At 43.7% G+C, this 18,421-nt stretch overlaps 1 protein-coding gene across 2 annotated transcripts in view; it reads right to left on the bottom strand.

Moving 5' to 3' along the window:
- Positions 1–18,421, bottom strand: part of eftud2 (elongation factor Tu GTP binding domain containing 2) — a 144,046-nt gene that overhangs the window by 38,214 nt on the left and 87,411 nt on the right. The window contains exons 1-8 of one of the 2 annotated variants that reach the window (XM_038779000.1): positions 16,698–16,850; positions 9,170–9,278; positions 4,362–4,521; positions 2,728–2,806; positions 2,044–2,119; positions 1,707–1,772; positions 960–995; positions 784–874 (exon numbers count right to left, since the gene is read on the bottom strand). In XM_038779000.1, coding sequence (XP_038634928.1) covers positions 784–874; positions 960–995; positions 1,707–1,772; positions 2,044–2,119; positions 2,728–2,806; positions 4,362–4,521; positions 9,170–9,268 — 607 coding nt within the window. In that variant the 5' untranslated portion in view covers positions 9,269–9,278; positions 16,698–16,850. Of the gene's footprint in view, positions 1–783; positions 875–959; positions 996–1,706; positions 1,773–2,043; positions 2,120–2,727; positions 2,807–4,361; positions 4,522–9,169; positions 9,279–16,697; positions 16,851–18,421 lie in introns of those variants that run through there. The other variant, XM_038779001.1, reaches the window with a different exon arrangement.

Here is an 18,421-nt window from a genome sequence, read left to right as displayed (position 1 = left end):
TTCAATTAAATGATGCTTCACTTTTATTTTTTAAAAATCAGGTGTATAAAAATGAAACAAAATTGAATGAATTTGTGTAATCCTAGAATCTGATATTATTTGTCTAACAAATAATATCAAACTTGTTGGATTGGCTTATTGGATAAACTGTATCTAACTATCCTCCTGCTGTGTTTATAAGACCATAAGACATAGGAGCAGAATTAGGCCACTCGGCCAATCGAGTCTGCTCCGCCACTCAATCATGGCTGATGTTTTCTCATCCCCAATCTCCTGCCTTCTCCCCATAACCCCTGATCTTCTGTAAATGAATGGACTGAGATCACATGTGGTGGCTATTTAGGACAGCCTCATATGAAACTTTTCCATTTTTAATTTTCAACTTTAAGAGATTAATCATTTGAACACATCTGAGTAAAGCGCCTGATATCTCCATGGTTTTTACCATGTGTGTCTTTCTGTAAGCCATAGATGAATTTAAATTGTTGCTAGGAATTTATACTCTGATTCAAGGAAATAGCTCAATGAAAACTATTTGTTACCCACATCACCTCATGGGCTGAGCAACATTACCTATGGTGCAAATGTCTCTGTTGCCACAGTCCCACGAGGAACAATGCTGAAAAGGCAGGGCTTTCATGCATAACCTCAGCTGGTACGGGAATTGAAGCCACGCTGTTGCCGCTGCTCCGCATCACAAACCAGCCGTCCAGCCAACTGAGCTAACCAACCCCTGTGGAGTAACAATATACTAAACATTTGAGTTGAATTCATAGCACGCACCTGGGGTATCCATGATGTTGAAGAGATAGGATTTGCCCTTGGAATCTGGAAGGACCATTGTGACTGGTGTACTCTTTATACCTACTCCTCTCTGGAAAAAATTAGAGATTATCCATGAGAATTTCAAAAACCTCCAGTAAATTAATGAAAATAAAAAGCCGCATTTGTATGCTTACCTCCTGCTCTGTAAAAAGTATGTCAGTGTAGCGAAGCTGCAAACAAACAAAATACAATTTAAGATTTCCCATGACCGTATTGAATGATCGAACAGGATTGAAGGATCAAATGGTCTATTCTTGTTCTTATTTCTTATGTTCTTTTGAGTAAAATGTCACCACATTCCAGAGGATCATAGATTGCTCTCGTTTTAGAGAGCAGACTGGTGGTGATTTAACCAGAGGGTCACCATACCTCAGATGAGAGGCAAGGTTGAGAAGGTGGGACCTTCACAGCTAACCTCAGCCTCTGGCCTTGGGGTTAATCTGTCCTTGGTGTTCAATCTGAGACTGAGCCAAATTGAGAACTTTGAAACATCAAGATAGATCAATCTTCAACAAATTAAGACACCAATGAACTAATTCTCAAAACTTTCTTTTAAACTATTTTATAAAATGTTGCATCAATTTCAGTAAAATTTAGCAGAAAAAAGTATGATTTTGAAAAGAAGCAGAGGAGCAATTAGTTAACAATCAATCAATATAACAAATGTTGAACTTTAGCTAAATCCTCTACCTTTGATTTAGTTGCTCTTAATATTGAAGTCAAATACAAGTTCAGACTTTAAAAGAATTAAAAAACACTGAATAATATCACTATCTGCTGAGTAAGAAAATTGGTACAACTACAGTCAGGACTGATAAAATTACCAATAAGGTTTTCCAGATAAAGGTACACTATTAAGAAAATAGTTGCCAAGTGCTTACATCTCGGTCATCCTTTTTACGAATTTCTGGGTGAGTCTGTTCAATTAAGCAATCAACAAAGTTTGTCTGAAAGAAAAATTAGTGTAAAATGTTGATTACATTTCAATTACACCCACAATGTTCACATAATTTATTTTATGCTACAGCTAGTCAAAATAATGAATTCCACATTTACTCGGAGTACATTAATAAAGCAGAATTTTATGGGCGAGCAACAATCGTAAAAGCACTGCATATACAGAACACTGCAGTTTTTGATTGTTAATCCTCTAATGCAATTAAAGTTCAAACCATACTCTGCAATTGACAGATTTACCTTCAGACATCTATTACGTACCTTGCCATGATGCAAATGCCCACAGAGAGTAATGTTCCGAATGAGCTCAGAATTGTCCATCAAATCTGCAAGGAATCTGAGATTTTGTTTTAAAAAGTGAGATGACGATTCAAGTAAGTGGCATTTATATTTTCACTTTAGGGATAATCAACATTGAACATGCCTTTTCTTTGACAGGCAATTCCATCATATCATAGATGTATTTTAAAAAGGTGACAGCGACTTGCTTTGAATCAAAACAATATTTGGCTAGCATTCCAAAAGTAGTTTATGCTCAAAGGACTTGCTCACAGTGAATAAAAAAACCTTTGCAGTGGACTGAGCATATTTCACCTCAGAATCCTGTGCTTAAATGAAGTTATAACATGCCAGTTATAAGATTGAATATGTCTATGAATACAGATTGTAATTTTCAATGGGCACATGTGCATAACACTCAATGATCCCCAAATCAAGACACAAGATGGCAATATTGGTTGAAGAGGCCATGATGGTTGGTTGGTGGAAAACTTCAATCCTACAGTAGGAGTATTGTTTGAGCTAGATTTAAGAGATGCCATTAGGGCACAACAGGCAAGCAGTCAGCATGAAGCTACACTACACCTAATCAGAGAGTATTCACTGCTGGCACCCCTTATTTCTTTTAAAATCACTTTCTAGGGCATTACATAACTATTCACTTACTCCATGTCATACACTGTTTCTGGTAACTCCTGTTCCATCAAAGTAAACTTCTTTTTCTTGACAGGTTTAATGATAGGTTCTGAAAGTTGAAAAATCTTGATTACGAAAGCCGCAACAAGCATTAATAAATGGACCTCAATCAGCAGTCACCGAGTATCTCTCTAAACATATCCATGAATATTTTTACTCAGAATTTTTTTTTTTTAACACAAATACATGTCAAGGGAGTAAGCGTGGAACAATCAAAGAAGAGGGTATATTTCCTTCAGTTTAAGTGTTCTTGAACAAGCATTCTGGACTATTACCATTATGTTGCTTCTATAACGAATTTATAACCTAGAGGATTTAGTCATTGAAAGAGGGTCCCTATCCAAATATCCCAGTTTCAGGTCACTACACTACAATGACCACTAAACTTCAGAAGTTCTTCATTGGCTGTAAAGTGCTTTATGGTATCTGGAGGTTGTGAAGGGTCCCAAACTACCCCTTCGATATCCTCTGGTTAACTACCTGAGAATTTCCATGTGTGTAAACCAACGTATTATTGTTGCACGTACTAGACCGAGGGAATTTTTGTTGCATGTAATATTTAGTGGATCAGTTTATTACTTTTTATTCATCTGCAAGACTAAGGAATGAACAGTTTAAAAATAAATTGCCTCAAGTTTATTAAAATATTTTGCATGTTGACAAATGTAAAATGTCAACATGTAACACATCTGTGAAAATAAATAGTCTGTGCATTTTTCCAATTACTGACATACAGCAAACTCAGATGGTGGTTGGTTAATCTGGTGCGTGGAACTGTAGCACATATCACATCCAGTTCAGGGAAGATGCCTTTCTCCCCTTTCTAATTGTAAGAACTAATTATAGGAGTCAGGAATTCATAATTTTCAATTAAAATCTATTCACTTTTCACAAAATTGACATTTAGTGTTAACCAAATGTTTCCTACTGAAATGAATGTTGCAATGAATGTTGTAGGTTCATTAATACCTTAACCGAAGAATTGTGAGCATCAACATTAGATTGCAGGTAAACAGTAATCAGATTTATGGTCAGCACAAATTAAGCAACCTAATTTGTTATGCAATTTTAATATTATGCATTTCAAGACACTTAAAAACCTAGATTATTTTTTAATTTTTCCAATTAAGGGGCAATTTAGCGTGGTCAATCCACCTATCCTGCACATCCTTGGTTTATGGGGGTGAGACACACACAGACATGGGGAGAATGTGTAAACTCCGCACGGACAGTGACCCGGGACCGGGATCAAACACAGGTCCTCACCACCGTGAGACAGCAGTGCTAACCACTGTGCCAACAAATCACCATAAAAACCCAGATTATGTCTAATTTTCATGGAAAAGTAGTTTATCTTTATGTTTAAACTGACAAAATAAAGTCAAAATGAAAGATTGAAAAGGATTTTCTTTTTTGGAAAGTGAACTGGAAATCTGAGAAGCAAGAAACGGAAGAAGCAGGGAGGGGAGAATCAGTTGTAAAACAATTAGAATTAGTGAACCATGACCCAGAGCCCTTGCATATCACATGCATGGAGTCCCTACAGTGCAGAAGGAGGCCGTTCAGCCCATTGAGTCTGCATTAATTCAATTGTTTAATCTTACCAGTAAGTGGCTGAGTATCTTCCTCTTGGACAATTGTCTCTACCTCAGGCCCATACACCTCCTCTGCTGTGGGGTAATACTTCTTATCCTCGTGTAACACCACCTCCATTCCAACATGATCATCATCCTGATCTCCAGCTTCATCATCGTCATCGTCATCCTAACATGATAAAGCATTTTTTTAAAAATTCTCTGAACTTTGATACTGCTACTTTGAAATACCTCCTTACTCTATTGTATGGTTACAGATGAGGTTGGTAAAAATGTTATGGCTTGGACTGTCTTTTATTTCGAGTAAAATGAAGGAATGAACGGGTTCATGTGTCCTGTTCTGAATTCTGTCTGCCAAGAAGCTTGGTGGCTTGGTTGCTAAAGATTAATGGTAGGGGAAGAGTGGGGCCAGGTTGTGTTACTGGGAAGAAGATGCAAGATATTTACATATGCTGACGGTAGATACACTGTTAGTGTACAAATTGTAGGGAGATGTTAGGAACTGTCAGATTTTGTAAACTGTTATACTTAATTGTCTATTTCATTTCATGATAGAAAGGAGTTGGGGATTGAGAGGATAACTAATTATAATTTCTTCCTGATTACGAGGCCCATGTGATTCACATTGCATGAAGATGCACTTTGAGAAGGTAAAAGTCCACAGGAGGCAATTGTGGGTTGGGTTGTAGATTTCCTGAAAATATCACTGAATTAGTGGTACTGTTATTTGCACTATGTTTTTTGTAATTGGTATCTGCACACTAATCTATATTGTTATTGTTTACAATGCCAAAAGTACCTCAATAAAATTGTCTGTTAAAAAGAAATCACTGAATCGCACAGACAGGTTAGTCTGCAAGAATCTGAGAGAAAGCGAGCGAACATGGGAGACAGCGTGTGAGAGAGAGGCCGCAAGTCTCTATTATTCACCATGCAGGATGTGATGGGATCTCACATTCCATAATCCATATTTCTTCTAGCGTTTCAACTTGAAAATCTTAGACCTGGTCAGCATATCGTATTTTCACACTCTTTTTTATTAGAAGTCTGCACATGCTCTGGCATTATCATTAAGGTGGCCTGAAGTGCATATGTTTTAATGCAAGAAATATAACAGGTACGGCACATGAACTTAAGAGCTTGGATTAGTACTTGGAACTATGATGTTGTTGTCATTACAGAGACCTGGTTGAGGGAAGGACAGGATTGGCAGTTAAACGTTCCAGGATTTAGATGTTTCAGGCGGGATAGAGGGGGATGTAAAAGGGGTGGAGGAGTTGCGCTACGGGCTAGGGAGAATATCACAGCTATACTGCAGGACAACTCAGAGGGCAGCGAGGCTATATAGGTAGAGATCAGGAATAAGAAGGGTGCAGTCACAATGTTGGGGGTTCACTACAGGCTACTCTAACAGCCAGAGGAGCAGATAGGTAGACAGATTTTGGAAAGGAGTAAAAGCAGCAGGGCTGTTGTGATGGGACTCTTTAACTTCCCCAATATTGACTGGGACTCACTTAGGTGTTAGGGGCTTGGATGGGGCAGAGTTTGTAAGGAGCATCCAGGAGGGCTTCTTAAAATAATATGTAGAGAGTCCAACTAGGGAAGGGGCTGTACTGGACCTGGTATTGGGGAATGAGCCCGGCCAGGTGGTGGAAGTTTCAGTAGGGGAGCATTTCGGGAATAGTGACCACAATTCAGTAAGTTTTAAAGTGCTGGTGGACAAGGATAAAAGTGGTCCTAGGGTGAATGTGCTAAATTGGGGGAAGGCTAATTATAACAATATTAGGCGGGAAATGAAGAACCGAGACCGAATGTTTGAGGGTAAATCAACATCTGACATTTGGAAGGCTTTCAAATGTCAGTTGAAAGGAATTCAGGACCGACATGTTCCTGTGAGAAAGAATAATAAATACAGCAAATTTCGGGAACCTTGGATAACAAGAGATATTGTAGGCCTCGTCAAAAAGAAAAAGGAAGCATTTGTCAGGACGAAGCCTGTGTGTAACATTTGGAAAGTAGGAAAGAACTTGAGCAAGGAGTCAGGAGGGCGAAAAGGGGTCACGAAAAGTCATTGGCAAATAGGGTTAAGGAAAATCCCAAGGCTTTTTACACATACATAAAAAGCAAGAGGGTAGTCAGGGAAAGGGTTGGCCCACTGGAGGACAGGGGAGGGAATCTATGTGTGGAGCCAGAGGAAATGGGCGAGGTACTAAATGAATACTTTGCATTATTATTCACCAAAGAGATGAATTGGTGGCTGTTGTGTCTGGAGACGGGTGCGTAGATAGCCTGGGTCACATTGAGATCCAAAAAGATGAAATGTTGAGCATCTTGAAAAATATTAAGGTAGATAAGTCCCCAGGGCCTGATGGGATCTACCCCAGAACACTGAAGGAGGCTAGAGAGGAAATTGCTGAGGCCTTGACAAAAATCTTTGGATCCTCACTGTCTTCAGGTGATGTCCCGGAGGACTGGAGAATAGCCAATGTTGTTCCTTTGTTTAAGAAGGGTAGCAAGGATAATCCAGGGAACTACAGGTCGGTAGCCTCACGTCAGTGGTAGTGAAATTACTGGAGAGAATTCTTCGAGACAGGATCTACTCCCATTTGGAAGCAAGTGGACGTATTAGTGAGAGGCAGCATTGTTTTGTGAAGGGGAGGTCGTGTCTCACTCACTTGAAAAGAGTATTTCGAGGAGGTCACAAAGATGATTGATGCAGGTAGGGCAGTGGATGTTGTCTATATGGACTTCAGTAAGGCCTTTGACACGGTCCCTCATGGCAGACTGATACAAAAGGTGAAGTCATACGGGATCAGAACTGAGCTGGCAAGATGGATACAGAACTGGCTAGGTCAGAGAAGGCAGGGAATAGCAATGGAAGGGTGCTTTTCTGATTGGAGGGATGTGACTAGTTGTGTTCCGCAGGGATCAGGGCTGGGACTTTTGCTGTTCGTAGTATATATAAAGGATTTGGAGGAAAATGTAACTGGTCTGATTAGTAAGTTTGCGGACGACACAAAAGTTGGTGGAATTGCGGATAGCGATGAAGACTGTCAGAGGATACATCTGGATTTAGATTGTTTGGAGATTTGGGCGGAGAGATGGCAGATGGAGTTTAATCCGAACAAATGTGAGGTAATGCATTTTGCAAGGTCTAATGCAGGTAGGGAATATACAATGAATGGTGGAACCCTCAAGAGTATTGACAGTCAGAGATTCCTAGATGTACAGGTCCACAGGTCACTGAAAGGGGCAACACAAGTGGAGAAGGTAGTCAAGAAGGCATACGGCATGCTTGCCTTCACTGGCCGGGCATTGAGTTTTAAAATTGGCAAGTCATGTTGCAGCTGTATAGAACCTTAGTTCGGCCACACTTGGGAGTATAGTGTTCAATTCTGGTTGCCACACCACCAGAAGGATGTGGAGGCTTTAGAGAGGGTGCAGAAGAGATTTACCAGGATGTTGCCTGGTATGGAGGGCATTAGCTATGAGGAGCGGTTGAATAAACTTGATTTGTTCTCCCTGGAACGACGGAGGTCGAGGGGTCGACCTGATAGAGGTCTACAAAATTATGAGGGACACAGACATGGTGGATAGTCAGAGACCTTTTCCCAGGGTAGATGGGTCAATTACTAGGGGCATAGGTTTCAGGTGCGAGGGGCAAGGTTTATAGGAAATGTACAAGGCAAGTTTTACACAGAGGGTAGTGGGTGCCTGGAACTCGCTGCCGGAGGAGGTGGTGGAAGGACGGACGATAGTGATGTTTAAGGGGCATCTTGACAAATACATGAATAGGATGGGACTAGAGGGATACGGAACCCAGAAGTGTAGAAGATTTTAGTTTAGACAAGTAGCATGGTCGGCACAGGCTTGGAGGGCCGAAGTGCCTGTTCCTGTGCAGTACTTTTCTTTGTTCTTTGTATTTGAAAAGGTCAGTAGCATCAAAGAACTTAGACAGGAGTTTGAACAGAACAGATGGCCCATCATTTACCACTCTTCACCATACGCACACATCACTGAGTTATCATTATGTTCCTGGGGGCCATGCAGTCATGTCGCAGCCTCCAGCAGACTCATCAGCCTGCACATCATTTTAGTACTCACACTCGGTGGTATACATGTAAAACTTGGGAGGTGTTTTGACTCCAATTAAACAGCTTAAACAAGCATGAATACTTAGATTTAACACTCAATGCAATGATAATTTTGAATGAACTACATTTTTTGACAGCCATTTAAAGCAAGTCATGGAAAAATTACATTCACAAATATGTCTATTGAACCCAAATTACTGTTGCAAAGGATCGGAATACAGAGTATTTAGAGGAACCAAACCAATTATAATGCTCATACACAATGAAAAAGTTAGTTTAAATATTACCCATTGTATATCCTCAGTTCATAGATAGAGAAGGAATGATAACTGTGGTGAAACATTGAGCAGCAATTTCGTTCAACCGGCAAGACATGGATTAAGTACAGCAAACTTGATGGGCTGGATTCTCCACCCCGCCGTGCCACATTTCTGTTTTACCCCGCCGATGGGATGCTCCGTTACGCTGGCTAGTTAATGGGGTTTCCCATTGTGGGGCTGCCCCATGCCGTCAGGAGCATCCCACCGGCAGTGAATCCAGCTCGATAATTTTAATGTAGCAAGATTTTTTTTAAAACACAGTGATTCTAAAACAAAAAGAGAGATAGTTTATCTGGAGGACAATTGACATTATTTGGATATCAAAGATAAATCCTAAAATAAACCGTAACGCTATTTGGGCAAAGCCTGAAAATAGCGAGCAGATCCTGAACAGTAACCTCACCTCATCCGCATCATCGTCTCTACCTAGGCCATCTTCCTCATCAGAATCCAATTCTGGCCCAATGTAGTTGCCAAATTCATCATACAGGTCCGTATCCATGATGGGAACTCTGAAATGGGGAGACAAAAGTTACATTTATGAACCCACTTCTATATATCCATGCATCAAGCACTTTTACCATTTTAAGCTGCTGACTGAACACATGAGATGATACAGCACAGAAGAAAGGATGTCATTCGGCCCATCATATCTGTGCCAGTATGAAGATTGAAATACATTGCAGGATTACTGCGTACCATGTATAACATGACAATCTGAAATTCCGTTCTCCACTCATAAAAGATGGCAAACCCCACCTAAAATATATGCTAATAAATTCTGGCAAAAGAGAACAAACATTCAGTTCTCGCAAATATTAACAATAAAGTGCTCCAGTGTACGAACATGGTGAAACGGCGAGTAGGATGCTGGCTCATCAGCTCCGCAAGCGGGATGCGGCTAAGGAAATTGCTGGAGTGAGAGACAAGAGTGGGAATGTGGTGCGGAAGGGGGTAGAGGTGAATGAGGTCTTCAAAGACTTTTACGGGGAACTGTACCGGTCGGAGCCAACGGAGAGGAGGGGAATGGAGAGGTTCCTTGACGGGCTTTCTTTCCCGAAGGTGCAGGAGGAGGGGTTGGGGGCGCCGATTGAGCTGGAGGAGCTAGTTAAGGGGATCGGGCAGAATGCAGTCAGGGAAGGCACCGGGCCGGATGGGTTCCCGGTGGAATTTTATAAAAAGTTTGTGGACCTAGTGGGCCCCTTGCTGGTGCGGACACTCAACGAAACGTGGGAAGGGGGGACTTTGCCCCCGACGATGTCGCGGGCGCTGATCTCGTTAATTTTAAAGAGGGACAAGAACCCCCAGCAGTGTGGTTCATACAGGCCTATATCTCTCGTCAACGTGGATGCTAAGGTGCTGGCAAAAATCCTGGCCACCAGGATAGAGGACTGTGTGTCAGGGGTTGTGCACGAGGACCAGACAGGTTTTGTGAAGGGAAGGCAGCTGAACACGAATGTGCGGAGATTGTTGAATGTCATCATGATGCCGGCGATTGAGGGGGAGGCAGAGATAGTGGTGGCGCTGGATGCAGAGAAGGCCTTCGATAGAGTGGAGTGGGGGTACTTATGGGAGGTGTTGGGGAGGTTTGGATTTGGTGAAGGGTTCATTAGATGGGTAAGGCTGCTATATGAGGCCCCGATGGCGTGCGTGGCCACGAATGGGAGGAGGTCGGAGTACTTCCGGCTTTACCCAGGGACCAGGCAGGGTTGCCCCCTGTCCCCCTTGTTGTTTGCTCTGGCAATCGAGCCGCTGGCAATGGCGTTGAGGGATTCAGAGAGGTGGAGAGGCTTGGTGCGAGGTGGGGAGGAACATAGGGTGTCGTTGTATGCCTGTTACTGTATGTGGCGGACCCGGTGGGAGGGATGCCGGGGGTGATGGAGATGCTAGCTGAGTTTGGGACCTTTTCAGGTTATAAATTAAATTTAGGCAAGAGTGAGGTGTTTGTGGTGCACCCTGGAGACCAGGAGGAAGGAATTGGTAGGCTCCCGCTTAGGCGGGCAGGGGAGAGCTTTAGGTACCTGGGGGTGTAGGTGGCCAGGGACTGGGGGACTCTTCACAAGCATAATTTCACCAGACTTGTAGATCAGATGGAGGAGGAGTTCAAGAGGTGGGACCTGCTGCCATTATCGTTGGCGGGGAGGGTACAGTCCGTCAAAATGACGGTGCTTCCGAGGTTCTTGTTCCTCTTTCAGTGCCTGCCCATCTTTATCCCCAGGGCCTTCTTTAGGAGAGTGACTAGCAGTATTCTGAGCTTTGTGTGGGCGCATGGGACTCCGAGAATGAAGAGGGTGCTCCTGGAGCGAGGGAGGGATAGAGGCGGGCTGGCGCTGCCCAACCTTCTGGGGTACTATTGGGCGGCCAATGTGTCAATGGTGCGTAAATGGGTGATGGAGGGGGGAAGGGCGGCGTGGAAAAGAATGGAGATGGCGTCATGTAGAGGTACGAGCCTGGGTGCCATGGTAACGGCGCCGTTGCCGCTCTCCCCCAAGAGGTTTACCACGAGCCTGGTGGTGGCGGCGACCCTAAGAATCTGGGGACAATGGAGGCGGCATAGGGGGGAAAACAGGGGGCTCGATGGAGGCTCCACTGGGTGGCAACCATCGGTTCATCCCGGGGAACAAGGATGGGGGATTTAGGGGGTGGCAAAGGGCGGGCATCAGCAAATTGAGGGACCTGTTTATTGGCGGGAGGTTTGCGGGCCTGGGGAACTGGAAGATAAATTTGGCCTTCCCCAAGGGAACATGTTCAGATACTTGGAGGTAAAGGCGTTTGCTAGGCGACAGGTAGAGGGATTCCCTTTGCTGCCCTCGCAGGGGACGATGGACAGAGTGCTTTCGGGGGTGTGGGTCGGAGAGGGGAAGGTGTCTGACATCTATAAGGTAATGCAGGAGGTGGAGGAGTCGTCAGTGGAGGAGCTGAAGGCTAAATGGGAGGAGGAACTCGGGGAGCAGATAGAGGACGGGACTTGGGCGGATGCCTTGGAGAGAGTCAACTCTTCCTCCTCATGTGCGAGGCTTAGTCTCATCCAATTTAAGGTGCTGCACTGGGCCCACATGTCCGGGACTAGGATGAGTAGGTTCTTTGGGTGTGAGGATAGGTGCACCAGATGTTCGGGGAGTCCAGCGAACCACGCCCATATGTTCTGGGCATGCCCAGCACTGGAGGAATTCTGGAAGGGGGTGGTGGGGACGGTGTCGAGGGTGGTTGGATCCAGGGTCAAACCAGGGTGGGGACTCGCGATTTTTGGAGTTGCAGTAAAGCCGGGAGTGCAGGAGGCGAAAGAGGCCGGTGTCCTGGCCTTTGCGTCCTTAGTAGCCCGTCGAAGGATCCTGCTACAGTGGAAGGATGCAAGGCCCCCAAGTGTGGAGACCTGGATCAGAGACATGGCGGGATTTATAAAACTGGAAAGGGTCAAATTCACCCTGAGAGGATCAATACAAGGGTTCTATAAACGATGGCAGCCTTTTCTGGACTTCCTGGCGCAAAGATAGGTATCTTGGTCAATAGAAGCAGCACCCCGGGGGGGGGGGGGGGGGGGGGTGTTCCTTATTGTAGTTTCTAATCTGTAACTTTATATTGTGTTAATTTGCGTTGTTGTTAAAATGCTGTGTTGTGCATAGGGGTGGGGCGAATGTTTATGATTGTTAATATGATTGTTATTTTTGGTATTTTACTATGGTGCGTTATTCTTATATAAATTCAACAGGGCAGCACGGTGGCCTAGTGGTTAGCACAGCCGCCTCACGGCGCTGAGGTCCCAGGTTCGATCCCGGCTCTGGGTCACTGTCCGTGTGGAGTTTGCACATTCTCCCCGTGTCTGCGTGGGTTTCGCCCCCACAACCCAAAAAAAAAATGTGCAGAGTAGGTGTTTTGGCCACGCTAAATTGCCCTTTAATTGGAAAAAATAATTGGGTACTCTAATTTATAAAAAAAAAAAAAATTCAAAATTTTTCAATAAAAATTATTTTAAAAAAACAAAAAAAAACAATAAAGTGCTCCACTGGCAGGTGCAGTTAGAGAGCTCTCCCTTCACTTCTAAAGCGCAGTTCAAAGACAGGCAGTCAGTATTTTTATTGACAATTGGGTTCTACTATCTACACACATTTGAAAGACAGAAATTTGGTGCTTCAGGTCAATGTAATTTTACTAGGACCCACTCCGAGGAAACCAAACTCGAGGGAAGCAAAATAACAGAATATGCAGCGTCTGAAAAGAGAAGGCATTATCTAAATATATACAATGTGCTTTTATATAGCACCAGCAATGTAATAAAATGGCCTAAGACACGTTCCAGGAGTGGCATCAAATAATATTAGAAACCGAGTCATATAAAGAGTTATTAGGCCAGATGATCAAAATATGGACAAAGAGGTACGTTTTAACATACCAACAAGCCTGGCCACATTTTCAGAATTTCCATTTTTAGATTTCTAGCATTGGCAACTTGCCTTTTTACCCCCAAGTGAAAAAAGTTTAAAGCAGTCTGAATCAAACTGGTGTAAAAATTGGCATACAATTACTCTGCATTTCATAGAATCATACAACGTAGGAGGCGGCCATTCAGCCCATCATGGCTATGCAGTCATCATGCCTATGCAGTCTTTGGTAAAGATATCCTGTTAGTCCAAATCCCGTTTGCTCCTTAAAATATTGATCCAATCCACTTCTGTTACTATTAAATTTGCTTCCACCTTCCACCCTCCCTTGTCAGGCATTCCACATAAAATTTGTGTTTCCTCAGGTCACCTTGCTTTTTTAAACAACCACCATAACTTGTCTTGCTACCTTCAAAGATTTGTACACATATAACCTCCAGGTGCCTATGTTCCTGCATCCTCATTAAAATTGTGGCAGTTAGCTCATATTGTCTCTCATCATCCTTCTGACCAAAATGTACCACTTCATACAACTTTGCATTAAATTTCATCTGCCATGTGTTGACCATTGTACTGATTTATATTCTCCCAAGTCCGGTACTCTATTCATTGCTTGTTTCTAAATTTTGAGTCGTCTGCAAACTTTGAAATTATGCTGCATGTACTCAAGACCTGATCATGAAGAAAGATCCGAAAGAGCAGTAGTATCATTGTATACTATCATCCAATTTGAAAAAGGACCATGTATCATCCAATTTGAAAAAGGACCTTTCAACAATAGTCTCTGCTTTTGGTCCGTTAACCTTTTTAGTATTATGATGTCACTGTTTCTTGAATCCCATGGGCTTCAGGTTTGCCGACAAGTCTATTCAATAACTTCTGAAAGTTCCTAATGCACATCAACTGGGCCACGTTCATCAACCCTGTCCTTTGCTTCATCAATAAAATTTGTCAAAGATAATTTTCTATCAACAAATTTGTGCAGACTTTAATTTATTACCCAATAACATTTGAAATGCCACTTATTTTGCCCAGATTATTACTATAAACGTTTCCCCACATTTAACATTAAGGTGACTGCTTTGCATTGCTGGATTTATCCCTCATTTGGGAGTCCTCTGGTACGACCACAATATACAAGGGGAACTGTGGCACAGGTCTATGTAATTTCCCCCTACTTCCCTTAGTAACTCCAGTGATCATCATCTTCTGAACCAACATTGACCATATTTCATGGGTTAATCAATAGATTCACAAGAATGATTCCAGGGATAAAGATCTGTAGCTATGAGGATAGATTGGGACTGTTTTCCCTGTGGGAAAAAAGGCTGAGAGGTCACTTGACAGAGGTATCCACGATCATGATGGATATGGACAGGGTAAATACTGAGAAGTTGTTCCCTCTCAAGAGAGCATCAAGAACTAGAGGATACAGATTCAAAATAGTTGGCAAAAGGAGGAAAAATGATGCGAGGAAAAATGTTTTCACCCAGAGGGTGGTTGGAGTCTGGAATAAACGTCCTCAGAGGGTGGTGGAGGCAGATTCAATTTCAATTACTCAAGAAAGGGAATTGGATTGCTGTCTGAAAAGAAGAATGTGCGGGGATAAGGTAGGGGAATGGGACGAGGTAAAATGCTCGTTCAGAGAGTGCTGATGGGCCCTCTGCACTCTAAAGATTCTGCAATTAATGTAAGGATACTCAGATACTGCACCTCATCCATACCGGCTCGCTTTCTAATTTTGAGATTGCCGACCTTTCAAATGCCTCCCCTTATTTTTAGCCTATCTAGTATTGCTACTACCCCTCCCGTACTGCTACATTGGCAGCATGGTGAAGGTAGATGCAAATTACTCATTCAGTACTTCAGGTATGCCCTCCGCCTCCACAAGGTGACCTACCTTTTAATCGCTAATCAGACGCATCTTCCTTTGACTACACTTTCACTAAGCTTCTAATTTATTCTCATACTCACTCCTTGTCCTTCTTATTCCTTTTTTATAACTTCTGCAATCTCAGTATTTAGTTCGTCAGTAAAATTACCAGATCAAAACAAAAAAAGCACATTGGTTAGCACTGCTGCCTCACAGCACCAGGGTCCCGGGTTCAATTACCACCTTGGGTGACTGTGTGGAGTTTGCACATTTGCCCCATGCCTACGTGGGTTTCCTCCAGGTACTCCAGTTTCCTCCACAGTCCAAAGGTATGCAGGTTAGGTGGATTGGCGTTACTAAACTGCCTCTTAGCATTCAAATATAGATGCATAGGTTAGGTTAACGGGTTATTGGGATAGGCAGGGTAAGTGAGCTTGGGTGCAATACTCTTTCAGAATCTCTGAAAGAGCACCCGACCTAGGCCTACACCCCCACCCTGTCCTCATAACCCCACATAACATTTTGGACATCAAGGGGCAATTTAGCATGGCTCCTTTCCACCAAACCTGCACAACTTTTGACTTTGGGAGGAAACCGGAGCATCCACAGGAAACTTAAGCAGACACGGGGAGAATGTGCAAACTCCACACAGAGAGTCACAGTCACCCACGATCGGAATCCTGGCGCTGTGAGGCAGCATTACTAACCACTGCCGCCAAAACAAAACTTACAAATCACACTCGATGTTAAACCTGTTAACATGCCAGAAAATGCTGCAAATCACAGTGGGTGAACTACAAAGACAAATTCTTCTGTAATAAAAGTAAATACTGCAGATGCAGGATATTTGAAATAAAAATAGAAGTCCTGAATAAAACTCAGCAGGTCTTCCTACATCTGTGCAGAGCAGTGTGGCCAAGTGTCCTGAATTTTAAGGTATTGCCCCTTACTGTGACTGTTTGCCCATGTCACTTAAGAGACACCTTTCGTCCCTTGCTTCTTAGGGCAGTGCTTGGGAAACTGACCCTGGGGGTCTGAGTTATTTGAACAGGACTGCAGCTGAGTGAGTCAAACAGAGAGTAACATTACAAGATGAGTTGCTCGTTTTAGTTGTTTTTTCACCACCACCTCTCAAAAAAGGGGAATAAATAGTAAAACTTGGAAATGGCATGGTTGCACTGTTGCTTCACAGCGCCATGGTCCCAGGTTCAGTTCCAACCTCAGAAGCTGCCTATGTGGAGTTTGCACGTTCTCCCCGTGTCTGCATGGGTTTCCTCCGGGTGCTCCGGTTTCCTCCCACGGTCCAAAAATGTGCAGTTTAGGTGGATTGGTCATGCAAAATTGTCTTTTAGGGTGCCGTTGCAGGAAAAGGACTGGGGATTGGGCCCACGCAGTGTGGCCGTTCAAAGTGTTGGTGCGGACTCAATGGGCTGAATGGCCTCTTTCTGCACTGTGGGGGTTCTATGGGTTGATGTGTGCCTTATTTTGTTTCATAAGAGTAGGTCATCCCGGTGGAGCGGGAGACGGTGGTTAACGATTCGAGTCCAATGTGACTTCTTGGGAATAGCTCCCCACTTCTTGGGCTGGGGCCGGCGGATGATGTTGGGTTGGAAGGTGTGTGGGAGGAGGTTTGAGGTTCGGAGGGAAGCGATCCATCCCCTCCAGCCGCAGTTACTCACGTTCAGCTCGGGCACTAATCCCCCTTCTCTCCCCTTGTTCAGCCAAAGAAGCGCGACAGCATGGCAACGGCGCCTTTCAGTCGGGAAGGACCCCACCTGTCCAGCGCAGCCGCCTGCCCCCAGGACAAAAACAGCATCGCACACAAAATTAATCTCCCAAACAGTTCTCGTTTTATACTGCAAAACGTTAGTCTGTATTTTATTTTTCCTTCAATTCACAGTGAAAGGCAGGAACACACGCAGGTTGTCTTGGTTTACATCCGTGGCCAGTGCCTGAGATTTCACTTGGCCTCCCTGCACATTCCCCGCCCCCTTGGTCTTGCACTGAAGATTTTAAATCTCCTGCTTGCAGGCCAACTTTTTTTTTCACTGAAAGGAAGAGATTATTTTTATGATTTGTAAAAGTGCATTAGAAAACAGTTCAAATTTGGCATTACACAAAAAGCAATATTGTTCAATTGTTTGGCACTTTTGAGGTGCCTCTTTATACTTAATAGGTTGCAGGGATGTGGAGGGCGTTGGACTGGGGTGAGCACAGTAAGATGTCTTACAACACCAGGTTAAAGTCCAACAGGTTTGTTTCAAATCACTAGCTTTCAGAGCACTGCTCCTTGCTCAGGTGATCACCTGAGGAAGGAGCAATGCTCCAAAAGTAAGTGATTCAAAACAAACCTGTTGGACTTTAACCTGGTGTTGTAAGACTTCTTACTAGGTTGCAAGGTGACCAACCATCAGTTTGGGAAGCCATCCCATATTTGGGCTGGGCTGCATGGTGCTGTTTGTACCGTAATTCAGATCTTTAAATTGTGCCGAAGTACCCATTCCTGTTTTCCCGTCCACCTGCTCGTGCACCTCTGGCAGAAGCACCCTCTCATGGCAAGGTGTCTCTTAATTTTCTCCGCACATGTTGGTCACTGATGGAACCATCAATTCACCAGACACGTGTTTCCGATATGAATCTAGGCTTTAATCGACTTACGTCAGAGCCAGCCTGTTACCCGTTGATGAACTCGTAGTGAACTCAGGCTGACTCTGGACAAGGGTATTTATACGGCTGCACTAGGGGGAGGAGTCATGGGCGGAGCCAAGGGTGGTGCCCAGTACAAGTTCCTGAGTGCTCCCAGCGCTACTCCCCCTAGTGGTAGGATAGCGCTACTGCGCTTACAAAGACAGTGTGAATTAACATATATACATCTATATATTACATTCACCACAGTCACCCAGGGTTCTATCACAAAATAACAGACATTTTGACTGGGAGAGGGGAGGAAGGTGGTTGGGAAGAGTGAGGGGTAGAGGGGGAGCCTGTCATAGCTCACTTAAAGAAAGAACCAAATGCCCATTATCGATCTAGCAATCAACTCCCCCCCCCCCCCCATTCCTTACTCCGTGGCTGACGGTGGGAGCACAGTATGTCTGCTCAATAGGCAAATGCAGCAGCAAAAGGAGATGCCTAGCAGTTTCCCATCGTCTCCCCTTAGTAATACGGGATGAATGGCATACTGGGTAGGATAAAACAGAACGCGGGACAAATTGAAATTACAGGATAAACTGATTTTTTTAAAAACAGGACTGTTGGTCACCCTGGCTTATATTGACAGTATATATTTCATGTCAAACATCCAGACAGAGACACAGGTTCCAGCCCCTCAGCTTACTAAAGCGGGATCACTTTTGACTGTGGCTTTTACCCATTGAGTCTTTGCAGCAGCTGTCCCAAGCTT

This window comes from Scyliorhinus canicula, chromosome 19, assembly GCF_902713615.1.
Source record: "Scyliorhinus canicula chromosome 19, sScyCan1.1, whole genome shotgun sequence".
Taxonomy (NCBI): Eukaryota; Metazoa; Chordata; class Chondrichthyes; order Carcharhiniformes; family Scyliorhinidae; genus Scyliorhinus; species Scyliorhinus canicula.
This window is presented reverse-complemented; position numbering and strand designations above follow the sequence as displayed.